The sequence below is a fragment of the Onychomys torridus genome, chromosome 5 (assembly GCF_903995425.1).
Source record: "Onychomys torridus chromosome 5, mOncTor1.1, whole genome shotgun sequence".
In the NCBI taxonomy this organism is placed as follows: Eukaryota; Metazoa; Chordata; class Mammalia; order Rodentia; family Cricetidae; genus Onychomys; species Onychomys torridus.
Window position 1 is genome coordinate 120,141,598 of NC_050447.1, and position 25,300 is coordinate 120,166,897.

The 25,300-nt window shown below is 44.7% G+C and overlaps 1 protein-coding gene across 1 annotated transcript in view; it reads right to left on the reverse strand.

The window, feature by feature from the left end:
• Positions 1–25,300, reverse strand: part of Kif13a (kinesin family member 13A) — a 185,282-nt gene that overhangs the window by 89,253 nt on the left and 70,729 nt on the right. Inside the window, 1 exon segment of the mRNA XM_036186987.1 lies at positions 9,123–9,183. Coding sequence (XP_036042880.1) covers positions 9,123–9,183 — 61 coding nt within the window.

Here is a 25,300-nt window from a genome sequence, read left to right on the forward strand (position 1 = left end):
GTCCCGGAACTCACTCTGTGGATCAGGCTGGCCTTGAACTCAAAGACCTTGAATTTAGAGATCTGCCTGCCTCTACCTTCTGCGTGCTGGGTACACTAAAGGCGTGTACCGTGCCAGCTCTAAAAACAAAATTCCTAATGCCAAAATCTTTTCTCTTTCCTTTATGTTATTTTGCTCACAGTTTCCACATCCAGATTATACAAGTGTCCACTCACATTTTTTTTTGTTTTAGTTGTGAGTGAGCACTGCCTCCCATCAGCTGAGTGACTCTGGGATGCGCGGATGTCAGGATGGGTTACAGAGGCTCCTGCCACAGGGCTTGGTCAGTGCAAAGCCTGGGATGTATTTTAGTCGTTTTTCTTTAAAAAAATTTTTTTTTAAAGATTTATTTATTTATTCATTTATTTTATGTATATGAGTGCTCTGTCTTCATGTACACCAGAAGAAGGAATCTGATCTCATTACAGACGGTTGTGAGCCGCCATGTGGTTGCTGGGAATTGAACTCAGGACCTCTGGAAGAGCAGTCAAGTGCTCTTAACCACTGAGCCATCTCTCCAGCCCCTAGTCATTTTTCTATAATGATTTATCATCACATCAATAGCTTGGTAGAAAGAAGGAAGCATCAGTTGATCACCTTTCCTTCCATCTTTGCAAGAGTTTTGGGAGGCATCCTAGTGTTGAGGGAGAGAGAACAGAAGGTAAGACAGCAGTCCTTAGAAAGGAATCATCCATTGCCATTTTTTTTTCTAGCTTTCTTCAGGGTCCCCTGGTGTGGCACTGATAATGTAAGGGGAGTGTTTCTCACATTTAAGAGTGAGTGGTGGGAGGCAGGTAGAGGGTGTGGGTGTATGTGCATGTGCACTCACATACACACACCTGGGGAAGACAAAAGAAAACAGACATCTTAATTTAGGTCAGAGCACTAAGGCATAGGGTACAGGATAGAAAGTTGCAAGGGGAAAGAACACAATCTAACAAATAGCATCAGTAAAAAAACGGTGAATGGGACCAATTCTACGGACTTCTCATTATTTTTCCACCCTGGGGCTGCGTGAACACATGAACCCTGGGCTACAGCTATGCTCAACCAATTCTTTTGTTCAGTACCCTTCAGGGAACCACTATACAGGACAAATCGCTGTGGAAGTGGCCAAGATCCAAACCGTTAACCAAATCATCAAAGTCCTCCCTGTATCCATCCCAAACACACACACAACCACCCATGGGGCCCACATGAATGAAGGCCTTTTCCCCCTTTACAGTACTGGGGACTGAATGCGGGATCACATGCTTGGTAAGCAAGCGCTCTACCACTCAGCTACATCCCCAGCTGCGAGGCTTTTTAACTTAAAAAAAAATTGTTTTGTTTTGTTTACTTCCATATTTTTTGAACCTAACATTCTCTTTCAGCACAGGAAAAAAATGACTTACCCATTGCTTTTTGAACATTGGCTCATTAAAAAAAAAAAAAAAAAAAAAAAAAAAGCAGCTGTTTATGCTGCATGGTGGGAATCAGGGAACACAAATCCTGCCTGGGCAGATCTCGTAAAAGATGCAATATCCCCACCCTGAATGTTCCCCAATTACAGTTTACAGTTTACACTCAAGCAGAATGGAGTGCTGTTTTTCTAGGGGAAATCCTACAGGGAGGTGCAGAAGTCCTGTGGGAAACAGGAGGATCTATGGGTATTTGTTCCCAACCCAGACCAACAGAGCAAAGCCACAAGACTGTCAAACCCAAGAGGCCTGTGACTTCTTAGCAGAACCAGTGCCAGGGAGGAGGTGTCTCTGGAGACGTCAGCTCCACATGCTTGGTGTGGTGAGTCTGCAGGGCATGCCGTGTCTGACCTCACTGTTAATAAGCACGACAACGATGCCAATTTCCTTCAGGGCTTATAATCGGACCTCCTCTCACCATGTGGACAAGTTATAAAACACGGGCATGCCCAGGGAAACCTGTAACACAATGTCAGAGCGGTAACAGGAGCCCCAGTGTGGGATTTCTGCAAGCAGAGTCACAGTCTGAGTCACCCAACCCTGAGTCACGTATGATACAGATCTTTGAACAGCCAACACCACTAGGTCTCCATATGCCGGCATCACCTGACCCCATGGGAACAGCAGCAATGGCCTCCCAGTCACCAGGCAAGGATCCTAGTCTTTACACAGCAGGGTCCTGATAGGAGAGAACAGGGAACAAGGGAAAGAGCTATAGTAGTCCCATGCCCAACATCTGCCCACTGATGATACACAGGACAGAACATGATGGGCTGGGGCCTAGAAAGCAGGAGACTGAAAAGAGAGGGTATGACCCATGTTTCTAATCCACATTTTAAGAAGCACACACAGACACATCACAGTCATCAAACTTGTAAGCAGGGCACAGCACACTCAACACACAAATAGAATCTCCTTCTATAAGGAAGACCATCTAAGATGGGAACAGTGATTCTATAGCTGACATCTTCAATGCCCTAAAGGCCACGAGTTAAAGACTGTTGTCCAGGGTAGTACTGTTGGGAGATGGTAGACTCTTTAGAGGGTAGGAACCTAAAGGGGGTTCCTTGAAGAGGATTTGGAACCTCAGGTTGTCCCTCTTTACTTCTTGGCCTTGAGGTAAGAGGTTTTATTCTACCTTACAGTTCTGCCATTATATGTGGTCTTTCTCCAAAGCAATGGGGACATCAGTCATGAACTGGGGCCTCCAAAGCCTGGGCCTCAGGTTCCCTATGCCCATGGCGGCTAACCAATACAAACACAGCCCCAAATCTAATTCATCCCGCAAGCCCCTTCTTCTCCCTTTGGAGTTGGAGTCGGGGAGCTTGGCTGTGTATTTGTAAGCGGCAATTCCCCGGCGTCATTCTTTATGAAGGTGCTTTCCCCTCTACACAGGGCTGACAGCCATGGTCATTTTGATGAGTCTGGACTTGGCAGGGGCCCAGCTCCAAATCAGAGCACCTGGATGGTACAAGAACAGACAGGTCTTGCTTGCATACCTCAAAGGGAGAAAAAAAAAAGGCCTTATTTGGATGGGGTTTAAGCAAATTCCTTCCTCAAAGGCCTTTGGTGTGTGGAGCTCACAAAATTTCTCACATTCAGAGACTGCAGGCCATATTTAAGTTAACGAATCCAAACTACAGTTCAGATAAAGGAACAAAGACTTTAAGACTCAACTTGGAGGTGCAAAATTTAACTCTGAATCAACTTCAGAAGTTTACCATGAAGGGACCTGGTGAAGGGGACTCGAGAAACTGGGCCATGAGCTGAAAGTAAACCACAGGGCATTTTCCACCGCGGCTTCCAAGTGCTATCAGCATTGCAGCCTGGGGAAGAGTCACTTGTACCGAGCAGGGAGTGACTTACCCAGACAATGTTTCCAACCCTGGGACACTGCTGGGGCTGAGCCTGAGCTGGGCTCCTTTTTTGATGCTGGATAAAGTAGCTGACTCACAGGGAGGGGGCAAGAGAACTCCTCCCCGGCCACTGGTGCCAAGGATGAAAAAAAGAAAACAGCTTGTTCGCTCAACTGGGAAGCCCGACTCCACACAGACGGCTGCTGACGAAGAAGTGTCCCCTGGCTCTGAAAGCGGTTTACAACTGCTCTCTCCAATAAGGTAGCAGACTTAGGCCTACTGTCTCTTCTAGAACTCATGGCTATGGCGTTCACAGCTCTTGAGGAAACGTTCAAACACAGCTCAGCCAAGCACACGGGCTCAGGACTTTGGACAACACTTGCTTGGAGGGAGGATATGATTACTAGCACTCCCAGCGAGGCTCCACACCAGGACTTAACAAAACTCCTCTAAGGGTTGAGGGAGATGAGAGGTGTCCAGGAGAGGAGTCGAATCTGCATGCATCACTAGCATGCAGCACTGGTTTTGACTCAGTCTACACTGGTCACTATTTTCACTTCTAAAAGGTAGCAGGACCTTCCTGAACCCTTGATTTTCTCATCTGCGAAAATTCGGACAATAGTATTTCCTATCTTATTGCATGTTCTTGTTATTACATCCCCTCCTACATGTAAAGGGTTTAGCAGCATATGGACTGTATTTTCTAAGCACAGTTACTGGTATCTGCCCTCCAAACACAATGAAGTTAAGTAGCGTTTCTGGGTGCCAACAAATACTCTAAGGAATTGATGTGGTCAGAAAGAGGAGATCGTGAAAGAGGCGGGCTGGGGTAGGACTCAAAAGGACATCTGCAGGATGGTTGCAGCTCAGTCAGTACACTGTATGGCTAGTGTGCACAAAGCCCCGGGTCCCAGCACCAGTGCAGGCCAACCCTGTCGTGGTAGTGTGTGGTTATCATTCCAGCACTTGGAGGTGGGCGCAAGATGATTAAAAGTTCAAGGTCATCCTCAGCTTCAAACACAGTCAACCCAGGATACACAAGACCCTGTCCCAAAATGAAAAAGGGAGCTGAGGGTGGGGTAGGCATTAAATGTAAGGAAAAAACCAAAACCACATGTATAATAAATATATGCTATATGTGTAAATATACATATGTATCTACGTTTTAAAAGTTCCTAAGATTAGCTTGCTCGTTTATGTATTGGGCATCTTCACTAACTAAATATTCCTGAATTGAACCGTCCGTGTCTGTTTGGGGGTTCACTAACATCAGTGACCTGAACTGACACAGGATCAGGCAGGCAAAATCCCCCAGCCTCCACCGGTTGAGGCATGTTTTATAGAGGGCGAGTTGGATTGGCTTCCAAGCTGGTTTATGTCAATTGGATGTCTTTGTGATGATATACTTTAATTAAAACAAATGCAAAAGAGTTTCTGGGCCACTGAGATAGCTCAGCAGATAAAGGTGCTTGCTGCCAAGGCTGACAACCCAGGACTCACATAGTGGAAGGAGCAAGTTGACAGTTGACTCTAGCAAGCTGCCCTCTGAACTTCTCTCTCTCTCTCTCTCTCTCTCTCTCTCTCTCTCTCTCTCTCTCTCTCTCTCTGTGTGTGTGTGTGTGTGTGTGTCTATCACTCTCTGTCTCTCTCAATTACAAATGTAATGAAAATTTGCTGATTTTAAGAAAGCTTCAAGAGCTCAGGAACCACTTGGTGAAGATGAGTCACTAAAAAAACTGGCCATGTGCACAAGACAATTTATAAAGTAAGAAAAAAATAAATCCTGGAAAGAGTTTGTGCTCCAGTTTTTCATTTGGTTAGTGGGTTTTGGGACGGCAGACATCATGTGCAATACATGTCTACTTTAATGATGTTTAAACAGCCATCCATTAATGCTCCTGATGACCACACAAAGAACGTTTACAGCTTTACATAATGGCTTACAATTATCAGCTGTTTTCTGAATGCACAGAACTTGCTGGAAGTCTCGATTCATCCTCCGATTCCTGATAGTGAAGGACTGCCTTCCATTGAGCCCAAGAAGCCTGACTCCGAGAGCCCGGGCTTCCTCCAAGTAGTTACTAGGAGAGCACTTCAATGGTCAAATACTGAGGCCTAAATATGTTAAGACAAATTCATATTGTGCCAGTCTGCTGACAATTTGGTTCTAGTTTGGCAAACATTGGCTTTTAGCACATTAATTTTGGGGGACACAGGCTCTGTCGTCTTCCTCTTCTTGCTTTCCTTAAGCAATGTGAAATTAACCACTCTGACCTCTGAGCACATCAACCCCCATGATGGGACCAGAATCAAATATGGCTACTGGCCTGCGACTCAGCCCTCAGCCCGAAGGCACTCCTCTACCCTCACACAGCATGAACAAAGTGAGGAGAGTGGGAGTCAGCTGGACACCTTTTCTTCCAGGTTGTGAGGTATCAACAAATGCCTGAGAACACATGGCTTCAGCAAATTTGAGCAACATGCCATATGGCAAGAAAGACTACATAATTTTTAGGCCAATGTTCAGAATCTCCCAGGGTAAGGAATATTATCCACACTGACCCCCCACATATAACACTATCAGACTTCTATTCTTTATTTCCTTAAAAAATATTTATTTTTATTTATGTGCTATGTGTCTGTGCATGCCACATGTGTGCCGGTGCCTGCAGAGGCCAGAAGAGGCCATCAGATCCCTTGGAGCTGGAGTCGCAGGAGATAGTGAGCCACCCTGGTGGGTGCTGGGAACCAAATTTGAGTCCCCTGGAAGAGCAGCAAACGTTCTTAACCAATGAACTATCTCTCCAGCCTCCAGTCTGCTTTTCATACCTGCAGCAAGACTTAAAGATAAGCAGGCAGGATGTAAACAACAAAGCTGTTGGAAATCACTTATCTACTGACAGGGCTCACTTTAGGAAATGACGTTTTTAATGCATTGATTCCTCATCAAGAAGATCTTAATTACCATTAGCAAGATACAATCATTTACTAAGATGGCTCAAATTTATCACTATTGACTCTAATGCAGTCACTTTATAAACTTTTAATGAGATTTATGTGTGGTTGCACACTGGTTGGGGGAAGCGATGGCTTTGTGTAGAGAGGCCATGTTTGAGCTCTCTAACTCTGCAGCCTATTTACTCTGTCTTTTTTTCCCACTTACTCCTATCACAAAGACTTTTGCTTCTGACTCAAAAATACCTGCCAAACATTATTATACCAACCCAATCAAGAGGGCAAAAGGAGGAAGAGACACTCCAAGGGCACAATGCTCTGAAGGACAGTCCCATGCAATGCAAATGGCTGAACAAACCGGCCTTTGATTTGCCTCTGAGAAGTCGCCACAGCTGTGCCGCCCGCACAAAATGGATGATTCAGCTTTATGGGAGGCATGGCTGCAGCTCCTCCTTTACCTCATCCTGACCACAGATGAGGAGAAAGGGTTATCTTTATCTCACCAGAGCCTAGCAGCTTGTAGCAAAACCAGGTGCCATGAATCCCAGGCCAGGGCATTTTTTTTTTTTTTGCTAACATACTGATGCTGGCCACTGTCACAGAGACAATGAACCTATGAGGACCCGTTTTACGGGACAAGTACTAGGTAAAAGGATTCAGTAGCACACCCAGCACAAAGGTGGGGGGCCAAGAATTAGAACCCCAGAGTCTGATGCAAGCGTTCACATTCTAACTGCTTCACCCAAGCCCTGAAGTGCCGTTTTCACATCCAGAGAACTTAGGTTGAGAAGTCAGAGGGTAGAGCATCTTGCAATAGCTTTTAATAAACAGCCAAACTTCACTGAAGATTTAATGTTCTGACACAGCACACGACACTTGAGAGCCCTGGCATCTTTGGCTCGCTCAGTCCATGCATTTACCAACCCCCACCCGGCCTGCTAGACCCCGGTTTTGAGAGGGGCTTTGAGAGCCTCAGTCTCAATGCGGCCATTATTCATGGAGCCTGACAAATAGGTTGGTTTCAGGAAATGTGCGGCCCTCTCTCCCTGTCCCTTACTTCTCACCAGAGAATGAATGCTTCCATCTTAATGTTTCTATTCACAGTTAAGAACTGCTGTTTCTTTTAAGTGAAGAAAACAGAAATCAAATTGGTGCAGGAACCAAAAACCTCATCCACGAGCAATGTAGTTTCCACACAGATTTTGTGTAACAGTCAAACACCCGAGAGAACAGCAACCACAAATTTTGCCTTTCATTAAGAGTGTCATAATAGTTGCATAATAATGCTATCTGCAGAATAAGAAAAGTCTACCCCTCCCCCCAGCATTGTAAAGACCCATTGTTCTATGAATCAAGAGACCTCATTTGAAGGTTAACTGGGACATAGTATTTGAAGTGACCATGCAACCCAAAAGCACATTTTAGGCTGTCAGTACATTAAAAATCATTTTTAGCCTCTTATGATTCCAATCATAGTGTTCATCAGATACTAAATTCCACAGATATTTTCTCATGTGGATCCAATGAAGTTGTACTTGGCTGAAAAGAACGTTTGTGCCCCCCTCCACCCCCAGCGCTACAATGTAGGAGGCTACAGTGGTATCTGTAGGCAGTAACAGAAGACACGCTGAGGTGCTGAGGATGCGGGAGAGAGGAAAATGGATTCCTCTTCACATCATCTGGAGCAGTCCGTGCCAACAGCTTCAATTTTTCACCCCACTGGTCTCTACTTCCTAGCCTGGTTTTGTGAATTTCCTGTCATCGCTGCCTTTCTACACTGGCTCCTCAGGCCCCTGCTAACACAATGTCCAGCCCCCTCCCTACAAAAACCCTTTACAGGCATCTTCCATCAGTCAGCGTTTATGGTCCCCAGTTAACCTGTCCAGCACCCACATGACATAGGTGCACAGGAGCTGCCATTCCCACTTAAGAGGAAGCAGGATGGAGCACAGAGAAATTAAGCACTTATCCCAAGGAGTCAAAGCAGGGCACAGATCTGACCTCAAGGTCTGTGGACTTGCCTTGGTACCATGACACTTCATATCTGGATACCTCCTACATTCCTCTTCAAATCGTATACTTGGGTTTTTTTTGTTTTTTGTTTTTGTTTTTTTAAAAGTTAACAAGTAAAACTGGTATTTATGGTGTTATACACACATTTCAATATATGTATACATTCTGGAATGGCTAAATCAAGTGATCTAACATATGCCTAACATCAATACTTATCATATTTCCCTTCTAGGCTTAATTATATTTTAATTATTATTTATATATAATTCTCTGCTCATTTTCAGTGCCATCTCTATGATATCCCCTTCAGCAACTGTAGCCCCTCAGGTTTTCTACAGCAGTTAAAACTTGTCAAGTTTAGGCTGGACCTGGTTGTATCCCTGAGGACAATGACATCCTTAGGAGGTGAACAACTACAAACCTAATGAGGTTTTGAAATTTTGGTGGTGGTGGTGGGATGCAGTGAGAGTCTTATTATATAGCATTGCCTGGCCTAATACTAGCTATATAGCTCAGCCTTGAACTGGCCTCGAACTCAGGGCAGTCCTCTTGCCTCAGCCTCCGCGATGCTGGGGTCACAGGTACACACCATCACACGCACCTCTCTATTGAGGTTTTCAAAACTAGTCAAAGGCTGCTGCTCAGCAAGAACGTGGCAGAGCCAGACTGCCAGCTTTCCAAACACACCCACTAGAACGAGAGTGGTGAGAGACACATGGAGGAAGGAAAACTCCAGAACAATCAGAGAAAACAGACATAATGGAGGCGGCCAGGGGCCGAAACGAAGCAGCCAACTTACCAGCGTATTTTGTTGTGTTTGACTCATCCATGGACCAAAAGCAATAATCAAAGGCAAACACCTAAATGAAAGAACAAAATATTAAGCTTAAGAATGAGCTCTGGGAGGGAAATCAGGCTGGGGAAATACTCAATGAAGAGGAGAGGAGAGCTGCTAATATCTGATGAATGAAACAGCAGAGGTTTGGATGCAAGTCCCTGCAGTTATGAATTCATAAGGAAACTACGGTTTATCCAGACTTCTAACAGGCAAACATATTAACATGTGGTTTATTAAAAAATAATTTAATAAGAATCCCCTTCCCCCTCCAAGTCTAGTAGTGAGCACAGAAACCTTTACACTGGCTCTCCCATACCTTCTCAAGTAACATTATACAGGTAGATTTTTACTGACACCCGTTCCTACTCCTAGCTCTCCATGCTACCATCTCTAGCACAGTGAAGGTCATCCCACTTCACAATCTGGGATTCCCGTTTTCCTCAGTTACAACGCACCATCCCTGGCTGAGTATTGCAGATAACTCAGCCATCTGCTCTTGCAGGCACTAGCCCCCGACGCGGCTGCTGCGGAGTGCTGACTCCTCCTTTCCTTCCACACAAACACCACTACCTGCACTCTAGCATTGTCACCTGAAGCCCAGAAGATACTTCCCAGACCGTGTTCCAAGGAACACAAGTTCCAAGGGATCGTCCACGTAGGAAGATGAAATCACGCTGAACTGCACACACAGACTGTCCTATTTCCGATTCCCAGGGCAAAAGCTTTCGGGGGTGCTTCAGTAAAGAACCATTTAAATGTGTGGCCATCTCGATTCTTGGAATTCATTTTTGGGGAGCACTCATAACAAACAGCTTTGGCTTCAGAGTCACAGCTCTCGGGGATGGCTCCACAGCCTCTTTTTGCAGCTGCACAGGGTGGCTTTTCACCTGCACATGGATCCTCCACAGCTTCAACACGAGAAGGGACGAGCGCTGAGCAAACGCAGCCAGGCGGCCCAGACAGGACAGCACCAGCTCCTTGCCAACCACTTTCCCTGTTCCATCCCGCCCCGTGGAGCATGTCCTCTTGGAATGACTAGTCACAGGCCCGCTCTCTTCTCATTTTCTTTATTTCTACCCTTCAAAATGCTTCATACTGGCTGGGCAGTGGTGGCACACGCCTTTACTCCCAGCACTCAGGGAGGCAGAAGCAGGTGGATCTCTGTGAGTTCAAGGCAGCCTGGTCTACAGAGTGAGTTCCAGGACAGCCAGGGATACATAAAGAAACCCTGTCTTGGCGAAGAAACAAAAAAACAAAATGAAAACAAAACAAAACAAAAAAATAAACCAAAAAACACCAAACCAAACCAAACAAACACCAAACCAACCAACCAACCAACCAACCAATCAACCAACCAACCAACCAATCAACCAACCAACCAACCAATCAACCAACCAACCAAACAAACAAACAAAAAGCTTCATACTGAAGGGGCAGCCCAAAGCATTTTCCTCCAGAAAACATTGTTTGGTTACAATCAAAGCGTGCGCGCGCGCGCACGCACACACACACACACACACACACACACACACACACACTCATTTTTTTCTTCTCTGAAATCTTACAACACTGCTGAATCCTATTCTCTGCTCCTATACCAGTTTCTTCTATTATATACTAATCATGACACAGGTTTGCCCGACCTTTTGATATAGTGACATGCCACTGTCATGAACAAATGTGTTGGGTCGAATCCCCTACGCACCCTCAGGCACAAGCCTGAGGCTGCAGGTTGGACACACAGGAGGATGATCTGTGAATGTTCCAGCTCCACTTGCACGGTAAGTTCCCTGAAGGCAGGAACCAATCTAATTCATCTTTGAAACCTGCAATATTTATATTCATTGCTTTGGAATTATTTATCGGATGATTAACGGCATTGAAACTTTGCAAGGAAACAGGTACTTTTTATATTATAAAAGACTTAGACAGGCTGGAGAGATGGCTCAGTAGATAGAGTGCTCAATGCGTCAGCATGAAGACCAATGTAAAAAACTGGATGTGGTCCCCTGCACCTGTAACCCCAGCAACAGAGGGTGGGTACAGAGTCAGGAGAATGACTGGGGCTACCAGCCTAGCTCCAGGTTCAGTGGAAGACCATCACCAAGGAATAAGGGAGAGTGATATGCCACATATCATACCTATATTCATCCCCTCCCTCTTTCTCCCTCTTTCCTGCCTTCCTCTCTCAAACATACACACAAATAAAACAAAAAGTAAAAGTCTAACTTATGCTTACAATAGTTTTATCACCACACACAGATTCAGGCATATACAATACACATAACTTAAACATTGACTCCAGTTTCAAGTTTGACACTGATACACCCACAAAAATCGACTTTCAGATGAACAGGTATGAAACAATAGTTTCAACCAATGAAGTAAAGAATGTTTACTGCCTTCCAGAGTCCCTTCGAGGACTCAAAAGATCACACAGGCATAATCCAGCTAATCTTTCCGCCTCTGGGCAGGACTGAACTTCAACACTGCTCCCAAGAGGTCTGTGTTGTTTGAAAACATTTCCAGAAATGGAGATTCTACGATTCCCCCTTCCATGAAGTCTGATAATATTTATCTTTCACCTCAGGGCATCCTCCTTGTTTTCCATCTAAGTCAGCTCTCCAGTCTTACTGCAAATTGTCAATAGAGGCCATTTTCCAATTTTTAAATATCTTGACTGGTACCCTCTGGATCAAGGAGTCTTTTTAGTAGTTCCTATGCAGAGCGGCAGGCATACCCATCTCTGATTGACTTTTAACAGTTTGCTGTCTTGCATACCGAGGTCATCAATCTACTGGTCTCCATATGCATGGTCACTACTTGAAATAAAATGAGATCCAGTCCAAGCTGGAGGGTGCCCCTGCCAGTGACAATCATTGCCTATTCCACAACACTTTCTAACAGTTAATTACTTGAAGTTGTTTCTTCAAATAGAAATAACACAAAGATTCATTTTCCATATTTCCTCTTTAAAGTCTAGACAAATATTAAAATGCTACCATGGCTGAAGGGGCTCTGAAGGCATTGCAAGATACAGAGGTTCTCTGCCTGTCCTTTAGCTGTGCAATGCCCTGAGTCTCACAACTGTTGGTCCTAGGCGCTTTAGGATAGTGATCCCTCAAGACAATTAGGGAGTGTAGGCTTTCATTTTTAGTAAACATTTATCAGGAGGAAGTCTGAAGTCTGACTCATTTCACTGAAACTCCATGACATCACAACAGACTAGAGAAATGTATCATTTCAGAACTAACACCCCTCACTCGAGCTTCCTAAAGTCTTCTAATGACTCATTGAGAAGTCGAGTGCATCCTAACTGCAAAGTGGGGTGATGGGAAACATTCAAAGCCTGGATACAGCTGAGCAAATGTATAAAAAGAGAAGCTGGGTGTGGCAGCTCACACCTGCAATCCCAGCACTTGGGAGGCTGAGGCAGGAGAATTGCCGTAAGTCTGAGGTCAGCCTGGGCTACATAGTAAGTTCTGGATCAGCCTGGGATAATGAGTGATAGCCTCAACAACAAACAATGACTGTTCTATTTCATCACTGCCGAGTGACACCAGCTAGTCACACCTTTCCAAGTAGCAAAAGAGCCAAAGGTACAGATGTTCTCCGGTTATTTTTAAAATTAGAAAGTCATTGTCTCCAGCAAAATCCCACTCTTTCCTCTCAGCTCCCCATGTGTAAAACTCATGCCAGCACTGAATTCCTAGCAGCCTGTTGTACATCTGCTCCAGCTCCATCGGGCCCTTAAAAAAACATTAGCTCTGCATTTTTGTGAACCACTGAGCATCTAACAAAGCTGCTAAGGCTGTTTTTAATAAGACAAACTCATTGAGTGACATATATCCTGAAGTAAGGAGGTTCCAGAATTTGTGAGCAGCATGCCGTACAAACTCCCTGCCTATTGAGAACTGTGATCTCTAATGGCATTTCAGCAAAATTCAATTGTGGTTAGAAAGAAAAAAAAAAAAAAACCTGAAAGAAGCATCCTGCACATTCTGGGGAGAAGCAGAAGGCATCAGCGTTCTGGGAAATGTGGTCTGCAACCATTTTTCTAATCCAGAACAAAATGAGAGACAGCAATGTTAGTACATGCCTCTAATTCTAGCACTTGGGAGGCTGAGATAGGAGGGTCAAGAATTTTAGGCCAGCCTGGGCTACACAGAGAAGCCAAGACCCCATCTCAACAAAGTAATAAAAGCCAAATGTGAAGGCACTTCAGCTGTATGGAGTCTGTGGCATTCTTCTTTTCCTTCCTTCCTTTTTAAAAAATCTATTTTTTATTTGATGTGTATGACTATTTTGCTTACAATGTGTAAGTGCACCATGTGCATGTAGTATCCTGAGAGACCAGAAGAGGGCATCAGATTCCCGTGGAACTGGAATTACAGGCAGTTGTGAGTTGCCTGATGTGGGTGCTGGGAAGTGACCTCAGAACCTGGATCTTCTGCAAGAGTAGCAAGCACTTTTAACTGCTGAGCCATCTCTCTAGAACTCTCTAGCCGCTCTGTGGCCTTCCTTGATCCTGTCTAGTTTTGTGCCTTCACTAAAGTCTCCAACTACAATATATTTACTTCAGGAAACAATAAGACCCAGCAGTCACTCTCAGTTCGAGTCTCAGATACTTGTCAGTTACATATTCTGTCCTATAGTTGCTTAAATCTAGTTAAAAATATCAAATGACTGGGCAAATGGTGCACTTCTTGAAACCCCAGCACTTGAGGTTGGGGCAAGAGGATCAGTAGTTCAAGACGAACCTCACCTTTGGGACACAGGACCCCATCCACCCATTCCCCAAACAAATTATTTTCAAAATAATTTTAATTTGTCTTTCATTACTTTCCCAGGTGGAAAATGATTAATCTAAGGTGTATTATGGCACAATATTAAAGTTTACATGGAGAAAAACTTGGAAAGTAAACATCCATTTTTGCAGCCTGAGTCAAAACCTGTTTCAATTTTCCAACATCATTTAAATGTCACTGCTTTATGAAAGCTTTAATATGATGATGATGATTATGATGATGATGATGATGATGATGATGATGATGATGTGTAGATGATGATGATGTGTGTGGATGATGTGTGTGTGCAGGCCCACGTACTATATAGCACACTTGTGGAGGTTGGAGAACACCAAGTGTGGATCAGTGATCTTCTGCCTGTGCCTGGGTCCGGAATTACACTCACATCATCCAGCTTGGCAGCAAGCACGTTTGCCCCTGGAGCCCTCAGGAGCCTAGAAACACTTCTAATTCCTCTGAACTCCATGCCTGCCTAATCATGCTTTGTGCATGTGGAGACACATACTCCCTCATGTATGGTTCCCTTTGTTTTGCTATATTATCAGCTGCTAAGAGGTCAAGGGCTTTGTTCTCATGCTTTATGATCCATCAAACAAAAAGACTGTTAATTTGCATTTAGTCTAGAATAGCTTCTGGATGAGTGTGCCTGGCTAGTTTTATGTCAACTTGACACAAGCTAGAGCCAGCTGAGAGGAGGAGCCTCAACTGAGAAAATGTCTCCATAAGATCAGGCTGCAGGCAAGCCTGTAGAGCATTTTCCTAAGTAATGAGTGATGGAGGAAGGCCCAGCCCATTGTGGGTGGTACCACCCCTGGGCTAGTGGTCCTGGGTTCTATAAGAAAGCAGGCTGAGCAAGCCATGAGGAGCAAGCCAGTAAGCAGCACTCCTCCATGGCCTCTGTATCAGCTCCTGCCTCCAGGTTCCTGCCCTGTTTAAATTCCTGTGCTGACTTCCTTCAGTGATGAACTACAACGTGGAAGTGTAAGCCAATAATCCTTTTCCTCCCCAGCTTGCTTTAGGTCATGGTGTCTCATCATATCAAACAGTAACCCTGACTAAGGCAGTGAATTTTCTCTTATCTGGACAAGCTTATGAATCTGTATTTTCACATATAAGAGCATGGATCAGCGAGGGCAAACTCTTCATCAATACAGACAGTGAAGACCTGTTTTCACTTCAATTATGGGAAAGACAACGCTCACATTTTTAGAAAGTTCATGCAAAAAGCATTGCCGTAACTGTTCAGCTCTATATAGTGCAAAACACGTGACTTCCTAGCTCCCAAATCTAAAGTGCTCAGTGCTTAAGAAGTGTGCTCCATGTGGAGTCACTCTGCTTTGTATGAGGGAATGGGTCTCTCTCCTCTTCCCTGGCTTCCTCGCCTTTTTGAACAGTGAACCCCCTCTTCACATCTGTAGACCCAGTTGCCATTCACAGCGCATCCTGCACTATCTCATATCTGTGCCCAAGACTGTTCTGCAAAGCTCCACTTTCCTTGTTGTAGGTGGGCTTGCCAGGGTCCTGTTTTGTTTTCTTTAAAACAACAACAACAACAACAAAAACAACTTTGTAGCTTTGCGAGATGACAATAAGAAAGATGTTTTGGTCTGTCCTCATTCACCACGTGGTATTGTGAGAACTGAGTCACACCAAAAGACAAGGAACGCTCTATATTCCATTTTATGTTGACATTTCAATCTTTCCTCCTCCTCCCGTCAGAATTATTATAAAATAAAGAGTTGCCCATCATTATATGTAACAAATATATGCTAGTTATTTACTATTATTATTATATTATTATGATTTTAAGTTAAACCTCCCTTAGAGATCTCATCCTGAGACTGCACAGGAAGCCTGTTTGACTCTAGGACTGTCCTCATTGCTACTGTTTGTAGAAGTCATTGGACCAACCACAGACTTCAGCCTGTGTCTGAACACAGCTGCCACCAGCGAGGGAGATGAGTACCAGAGCCACCAGCCTCGCTAGTCAGGTCTGTTGACAGACCTCCTTTCCTGTTTAAAAGTCTGTCAGGTCACTGTTGCCTTTTCACAGTATAATTAATCATTTCCTTCATGTACGCTTGTAACTACATACTATGTCTTGGGTTACACAGTCAATGGTGTCTGACTCAAGATTCAAAGCAGCTAACAGCTGTGCCCACAAGCTCAGGGCCCTCATCATCTCCCACAGGAGGAAACAACACTCTGCAAAGTACTCCCACAGATGGGGACTCAATGTAATAAGAGGGGAGCTGGAAAGTGGCTTCTTCAGGAACTCATCCATATTGTCATCCAACCATGAAGGAAATTTGAAAATAGCAACTACATAGTTCTCCCAAATCCCAAATGCTTTAACAGCAACATAGGGCATCCACTTAACACTGGTGTTTGTAAACTAGTGGTGTATGTTCAATGGTCATGAAGGCAATTCCAACTCTTTTGATTGCTCTGTTGAGCCCACGTTTACGTGTTTATCAACACTCCCAACATCAGTTCACGCTGCAAAGGGGTGGGGAGAAGCGCCACATCATCGGTCTGTGGGTGTTTTTTATTGGTTCTCTCACACCCTGATTAACTACTTCAATAGTGCACTCAAAAGGCGAAGTGGGCACTTTTAAAAGCAGCATTTCTTTAACAAACATTGATGAAAGTCACAAGCATCTAAGCTTGCAGTTCACAGCCTGTCCACCATCTTGACAAGTGGCCACTGCTGCCTATCACAAAAGAAAGAATAAAACTCACCCCGACATCAATTAACACGGGTGGTATTTGGCTTGGCTCGAAAGAGCTCACCTAATGTGCTTTCCATACTGAGGGATAAAGCCCAGTGTCTACTACCAGAGAGAAGAGGAAGCCAGGCTGGCTTCAAGGTACCACGTCCCCAGACTCTGGTCCTGAGGCTTGCAGTGATTGTAGACACAGGAAAGGGCTGAGGAGAGTTCACTCTGCTGGGGATGACCTAGGCAGGATTCCAGAGCGCTCCTTGGTGCACGAGACTTTTACTGTTCTGGATAGGAAGCTGGACCTTGGCTGACAGAAAAGGGAGATGATGATTTTCTCTTTGGGTGCTGAGAAGTAAGCAATCTGGTACCCCACCATTGGCATCTATGGGTATCCTCGGGCACAGAGCACAGAGAACAATTGGCTCCCATAAAACCAGGCACAGAACGGGTGTGGTGTACATTAAGTGTGAAGAGAGGTCAGGACAAAAATACACAGTGATGTGTTTCTGAAGGCTTTGGAAATTTTTAAACATGTGTTAGAAATGACAAAGTGTGAAAGAATTGTACTACTGTTCCAAACGTCTACCCACCCTCCTTCAAAGGGTTACACGTTCCCACTGCAGCCATGTTACCTGTCAGACCTGCAGAAGAGGAATGTATTCCTGACCCCACTGATACCAGATTGGCCACACCTTTGGCCATGTGTATTTGAGCAAAGCACTGACCGAAGGTTCTGAGGAGCGACTGGATTGAAGCCACTGCCACAGCATCAGCAAGTCCCAGACAGCAGCAGATTCCTCAGACTGGAGCCCAGACTAAAGCCACAGGCGACCCGGGCTGACACTAACCTTAGAGAGACAGACCACTGTTGTCTCGAGCACTGAGCACTGAGGGTGTTGTTGCTGCATCCCCTGGCATGAGCAGGGCGACCCGAGGCAGTCACAGTGCACGAGAGCAGCACTACTGTCTACCCTGGTTCTCTACTCATGGTGCAGCCTGCATCTGCAGCCAGGTGAGTTTCTTGAATGCATGCTACCGCCCATATGACTTGAATATGTGTGAACCCTCAATAATCCTCCTGGCCCACAGGATTAAGATCCGACTCTAAGATTATGAGCTACCTCTTTCTCCTAGCTTTGCATGCTCACACGCCCTACGCTAACCAAAGTGTGCGCAACTCACACCACCTTCCTTTTCTTTCCCCCACCCCAGCACTGGGGACTGAACCCAGGGACTCGTGCACACCAGGCAGGGGCTCCCCCACTGAGTCACACTCCCAGCTTTCATGACTTCTTAACGCACCTGTAGTAGAATATTATTTTCAGGGGTGTTACTTTTGCTTACGTTGCATTTGTTTAACTCCATGAAGCTGTGTTACTGTGCCTGTGTAAACACCTGATGGTCCAATAAAGAGCCGCCACTAGCGAGGCAGGAGAGAGGGCAGGTGGGGCTGGCAGGCAGAGAGAAGATGCAGAAGGTGAGAACTGGGAGGAGAGCTCCAGCAGCCAGAGGAGGAGGACTCCAGGGGCCAGCCACCCAGCTACACAGCAAGCCACGGAGTAAGAGTAAGATTTACAGAAGTAAGAGAACGGGAAAAGCCCCGAGGCAAACGGTAGATGGGATAATTTAAGTTAAGAAAAGCTGGCTAAGCTAAGCCAAGCTAAGGCTGGGCATTCACAAATAATAAGCCTCCATGTGTGTCTTATCTGTGAGCTGGGTAAGGGGTCCCCCAAAAGAGCCAAAAACCTACAGCATACATACATACATGCACACATACATACATACATACATCAATGGTTTCCTTATCTCTGCCCCTGTGGACATCATGATTCCTACCCTGAAGTTCTGCATCTAGAAACTTTACAGGGACAGGCGGGCCATCCTGAAGCCCCATGCTCAGCTCTGAGCTTTTCTTCCTGTGAAGTCATGAAGACCACAGTGGTGACAGATGGCTGTAGCAAAGCCCATCCTCTGTGACTGAAAACACCATGCAAGACTGATCATCCACACCACGCAGAATTCCAGAGAGCAGAGTCTGGTGTCTTGGCCACTCTGGGGTGGGGGGGTGTTTGGTAGACAGGGAAGGTTAGGCTGTCATTGAGCTCACAGGACAGCAGGACCCTGAGACCCAGACACCAGGGCAGAAGTTTAACCAGGAAGGAAACCAGCCCAAGCTAAGACCAGGTGCTTGCAACTGCTGGGTCACCACGAAGTGAAGTGTTTTTTTGGAGCAGAGCACTCCAACCACAAAGGTAATTCAAACTGTTTTCATGACATACTTAGAAGCAAAAGGAAGACAAACGTGTTGTAGTAACATTTTAATTAACCTAGTTTATCCTAAATATTTGTGCTACATTTTTTTCTTTCACCCTTGTATAACCTTAGAAAACTGCTGTATTTTATACTTACTAGACGGCTCAAGGCACAGTAGTCACATAGTGCACGTTCAACAGCCTGGCCCAGTACTTTGTTCTCAGCAAAACAGGAGATCATCACAGAACCAAAGACCAGACCGAACAAAAGCAAATCTCAGATGGCAGAACTGTGCACAGTCCTCCTTCTTGAGAAATGTTAATAAAGCCAGCTTTGGTGTTTGTCAGCATACCTTTGTTTTTGGAGACAGGGTCTACATAGCCCAGGCTAGCTTCAAACACTAGATCCCCTGCTGTGGCCCCCAGTACTGGTATGGTACACACATACCACCAAACCCTGGTCTTCAATGAACTCCTTTAAACAATATGGGCAGGGGCATTGTTCACTGCTAAAGTGTTTGCCTACCGTATGATAAAGCCCCGAGGTTGAGCCTCACACCATTTTTTTTTTAAACTGAAAATTAATTGACAGGTTGAACTGTTAAGTCATACAGTAAACTATAAGATATCGTTTGTTCATAAATTTACAATGAGTAAATTGACTAAAAAGAGGTGTGACCTAAACAAGATGATTGGCAGATAGTTTTAATTTCTTCCCAAATGCCTCCTTCTTATTAACTTGCCTAATAAAACACAAAAGATAGAACAACCTTTCTCTTCCACGTGTACCAGTGCCCGCCAAAATCAGGTTTACCAAAAGATGGCTCACCCAACAAGCAGTTGCAATGCTCCCTTCCCACTAGGACAGACAGACACACCTCTCCTGCCCTGACATTTAGACAACAAAGGCTCTTTCTTCTTCTGAATCTACAGACATATAAACCAGTGGCTCCATGTTTGTCTAAAGGGCTATTGTTCTCGAGGGAAACAGACCTCGCTCCCATAAACACTGCAGTGTTCATCAGGTCAAAGTCTTAAATGGCAGGGAGGTGGGCAGTATCTGAGACAAACACTTCTCCACTCAGAACCTTATAAAAGTCGACACTTAACAGACAGAAAAAGCCAAAAGATCAGGTACGTTTGGGGTGGGGTACGAGGTCATACTCTGTCTGTGGCCCTGTCCATTAGCAAGGGAGGCATAACCTGCTCCAGCTGACTGGCCTGTCTGTCCTCGCTTGCTCACTGAGTAGTGTATCTGGGCTGTGGTCACTGTCTTGAGGAACCACTGTCTTTTTTTATCTTTTTTAATCAGCACGTAGTTTCGGCTACTCCAGTACAGCATGGATTAACAATGGAATCTTATAGCATCGAGCCTTCTCAGGTTGGCTTCTTACACTTATTAATATGCACAGGAGGTTCCACAGTGCCTTTTTGTGGGTGGATAGCACATTTCTCCTTTCTCCTTGAACAATACTGTAACAAAAGACTGTACCAGGATACATCATCCATCCTCTTGCTGGAGGTCGTCATTGCTGTAGTACTTGGCCACCATGAATCTAGCCATCATAAACACTTGTGTGCAGTAGATACAAACTTTCAGTTGGTTTGGGTAACTACCTGGAAGCTTGGTCGCTGGGGTCACGTGGTAAGGATCTAAAATTAGGCGTTTTAGAAGCTACAGGGGGTCTTCCAGAATGCCTGGACCATCCACCTCATTGGGCCAGCAATCAAGGAGGTCCCGATGCTCCACAACCTTCATTTGGGTTTTATGAGACTTGAAGATTTTAGGCATCCTATAGGTGTGCAGTGGTATGTTGTCATTTTAATGTTAATTCTCTAATGACATGATGGTAACTTTATTTACTTATTTGACACCATGTATCTTCTTTAGGGAAATGCCTACTCAGATCTTTTTGTCCATTTTTAAATTGACATTTTTTCTGTTTCTATCTTTTTTTTTGTTTTTTTTGTTTGTTTGTTTGTTTTTTTTGTTTGTTTTTTTTTTTGTTTTTTGAGACAGCATTTCTCTGTGTAGCTTTGCACCTTTCCTGGATCTCACTCTGTAGACCAGGCTGGCCTCGAACTCACAAAGATCCTCCTGGCTCTGCCTCCCGAGTGCTGGAATTAAAGGCGTGCACCACCACCGCCTGGCCTCTTTCTATCTTTTTTCGCTGAGTTTTAAGAGATCTTTGTATAATTTGGATACAAATCCTTTACTGGGTGTTTCCTAATATCTGTCCCAGGATACAGCATTTCTTTTTACTTAACACTGTCACTGGCAATATCACTACAACTTTCAGTAAAATACCACATCTTTTTCTCTTATGTCCTGCTTTGTCTCTGAAAGGTCGTCACCAAGCCACATCACTTCCTCCGTTACCTTCTGAAAGCATCCCAGTTGGGCATTTTACATCAAGGTCTACGATCCATCTTGAATGAATTTTTCCAAAGAATGGAAGATCTGAGTTTACTTTTTAAAAATGTGGCTCTTCAGCTGCTTCCACACCCGTTGTCTCTTTAGTATCATTTCACTATGATCTACTAACTTATCTTCCTGTTCCTTATGCCTCTATTTTTAGCTTGATCTACGCGCTATGGAATCCCAACACTAAATTTCCAGTTTTGGCTTCAGACTGAGAATTTATAGTGGGTTATTGGTTTCTTGAGTTAAGTAACATCCATTTCTTGCTAACATTTTTCAATTTTTTTTTTTTTTAAATCTCCTGAAACATAACAAGTTTGTTTAAAGTTTGGGCCTGACAATTTGATATTGGAAGCATGTGTAAGTCTATTTTTTACTTTTATTTCTGCTGGTTCTTATGATCTTGTCTATACCTTCTTTAGCTCTGATGTGTTTCCCTCTGTGTTTTGCCTTGTGTTGCTATGGATGGAACCTGGGACCTTGTGCACACCAGGATAGTGCTCTGCCACTGAGATACGCCCACAGGGTTGGACACTATGTTCTTAAAGGTGGCTGCGGAATCCTCAATGACATGGGGTTACATTTTTTTCCTCCTCTGGTTTCTAGGCACCTGAATTCTGGGATTGATGTCATGTGACTTTAGTCCTTGAGGCTTCCTGGATTATGAAGGGACCTAGTGTGCGATGTGTTTGCTTTGCTTATCCGTTTTTATTAGTTGGTTTGTTTCTGAGACAGGGCCAGGATCTCACTATGTAGCTCTGATTGGTCTAGACTGGCTATGCAGACCAGGATAGCCCTGAATTTGTGGCAATCCTCCTGCCACTGTCTCCTAAGGGCTGGCATTATAGGCTTTTGTTTTATCTTACTAACTCAGAGTCTCACTGTGTTGAACAGCTTGGCCTGCCTCATCCTCCTGAGCGTTGGGATTATAGGACAATGCCATCACACTGTAACACAATGACTTAGATCTGACAGTCATTCACCTGAGGGCTGATTCATTTTTGTTTTACCTTTGCATGCCACCCAAGGCCTGTTCTCAACCCACTGTGCTGGCTATAGCTAAGGGAGTTTAGCAAGGACTTTAGCTCTGGCAGTGTGACAAGGACCCGTCTACCTTTCCCTGCCCCACAAAGCTGCCAGGAACTTGCTCTACCTTGAAGCTGTTTCTACTTGAGTGTTGCACATGAAACACTAAATTTGGACCTTCATCTAGTAATCCCTCACTAACCCTGACAGAGCTCCAGTTTCTTTAAGCACAGGCTTAAAGAACTGTAATCACATTTATGTATCTGTGTATGTATGTATGTGGGTGGGTAAATGAATGCCAGGGCAAATATGTGGAGGTCAGAGGACAACATTTGGGAGTCCAATTTCTCATTGCATCATGTGAGTGGGTTCTGGGGCTTGAACTTAGGTCAGCATCCTAAGCAAAGGCTTTAAGTGTTTGCAGCTGAACTTGATGGAGGAGGTGATATTGATTCTCTGGTATGCCATTTCTGACTGCAAGGTCAGGATGGGAAATTGTATCCTATGAACTTCACACACTTGGCTCCCATGACCCTGGCACAACTGATTTCATATTGCAAACATACTCAGCCCACCACCAACACAATGCCAAGACTGAGTGTGCTTCATGTACGAGTTGCTCCTACTTGAAACATTAGCTATGGTGAATTGCTCTGTCTGTCCTGGGGTCTGTGATCATGGAGACCCAAATCTCATCATCTCACAAAGCATCTGCTTCTCACACTTGCTTTCAATACACACATGCCCTAAAGCTTCTTCTGTGTCCTTAATCTATTTTACTCAATTTTATCACTTATTTGCTTTCAAGACAATCTTTAGCCTTCCCAAATGTCCCTCATAGAATAGATAGTGGCTCACAAGTATTTTAAAGATATATATGTATGAAGTATATTTTAGAATACTTTTAAATACACTTTAAGATTCAGAGATCTGTCATCCTCTGCCTCCCAAGTGCTGGGATTAAAGGCATGTGCCACCACTGCCTGGCAAAGATATATTCTTTAACATATGATTTACCATTAATTTTGGTTTTGAGAATTTCATGGCTAGTCTTTGGAATGATTTTTAGCATCCCACTATGTATGTAGGCTAGAACACAATCAGAATGCTCTGGGTGGAAAGTAGTTGTGATTGTTAAAATTGTTTTTATGCCCTGCCAATTTCAATGCTTTTCCTTTCCTGGGCAGCCATGGGTGGTTCCATGGTTCCAGTAACATACTGGCTTTTTAATTTTTTTTATTTAATTTTTTATTTTTAGACAGGGGTTCTCTGTGTAGCCTTGGCTGTCCTGGAACTCACTCTGTAGACCAGGCTGGCCTCAAACTCACAGAGATCCACCTGCCTCTGCCTCCCAAGTGCTGGGATTAAAGGTGTGTGCCACCACTGCCCGGCTCACACTGGCTTTTTTGAGGGAAACAAAATTAATTTATTACCAGGATGACTATATGCTTTGAAACTTCTGGGACCAAAGAAACAGATAAGATAAAGGGACATATATCCTCTAGGAGCAGAAAACTTTCAAGGTTGTGAATTTTAGGGATTATAACTACCCCAGCAATTACTCAGGGAGGCTTGAGATGACTGGCCCAGCTCACTTCAGGAGCATCCGCCACTTCCTCTTTCTTAAGACATCTCCTATTATTTATTCAGTGCATGCCTTCCTTGCTGGAGTTCAAACTCTTAGTGCCAAAGACAATATGAAAGATGGCTTCAATAAATATAAAGCATGAAATAACAGTTTATTGGTTTTCCATAATCCAAGAGCTATACTGAGTGTTTTCTTCATAGCTCCAGGGCTATGAAGTAAGCCTTTCTCTTCTCTCTTCTCCCATGCTCTCACGTGTCCTAGATTCTGACCATATGGAGAAAGAGTTTGCCCTAAACCTATCTTAGGTAGCATGGCTGTAATCAGTGACATTAGCTAGGGCTGGTGAAATTTTTGGGGACTCATGGAAGTAAACAACTCTCTAACACTCAGCAACACGTTCCCTGGTGAAGACACCAGCCTTCACTTATTCAGGGCTGTCACTCAAATACCTTCTTATGCCCACTCCATTTACTCTTGAACTTTTGGGGATTCCACCAGTAAAAATGCCATCAAAAGTTTGCTGGGGCAGCAGGACAGCTCTAACTAGTAGTCACTAGTAGATCAGCTAAGAACTCTGATAGCAGAAGACAGTCTGTCTGTTTAAGCAAGTTACCAAGTTTCACCTTGGGGAACCCGTTTTTATTCTTCTGCTTTCTGGAGCGGCCATTGTCTTAGTCATTACTGTGGTAAAACACCCTGACCAAAAGCAGCATGGGGAGGAAAGGGTTATTTCAGCTCACACTTTGAAGTCTATCATCAGGGAAGGCAGGGCATGAGAACCTGGAGGCAGGAGTTGATACAGAGGCCATGGAGGGCTGCTGCTTACTGGCTTGCTCCTCATGGCTTGCTCAGTCTGCTCTCTTATAGAATCCAGGCTCACCCACCCAGGGATGGCACCACCCACAATAGGCTGGGCCCTCCCCCATCAATCACTAATTAAGAAAATGTCTTACAGACTTGCCCACAGGGCAGTATTAAGGGAGACATTTTCACAATTGAGTGTCCTTCTTCCCAAACGACTCTAGCTTGTATCAAGTTGACATAAAACTAGCCAGCACAGTCATGCCAACACCTCCATACTCTCAGTCTATGAACCAGCTCCTCCTCCTCCTCCTCCTCCTCCTCCTCCTCCACCTCCACCTCCTCCTCCTCCTCCTCCTCCTCCTCCACCTCCTCCTCCACCTCCACCTCCTCCTCCACCTCCACCTCCACCTTCTCCTCCTCCTCCATCTTCTCCTCCTCTTCCACCTCCTCCTCCTCCTCCACCTCCTCCTCCACCTTCACCTTCTCCTCCTCCTCCTCCTCCTCCTCCACCACCTC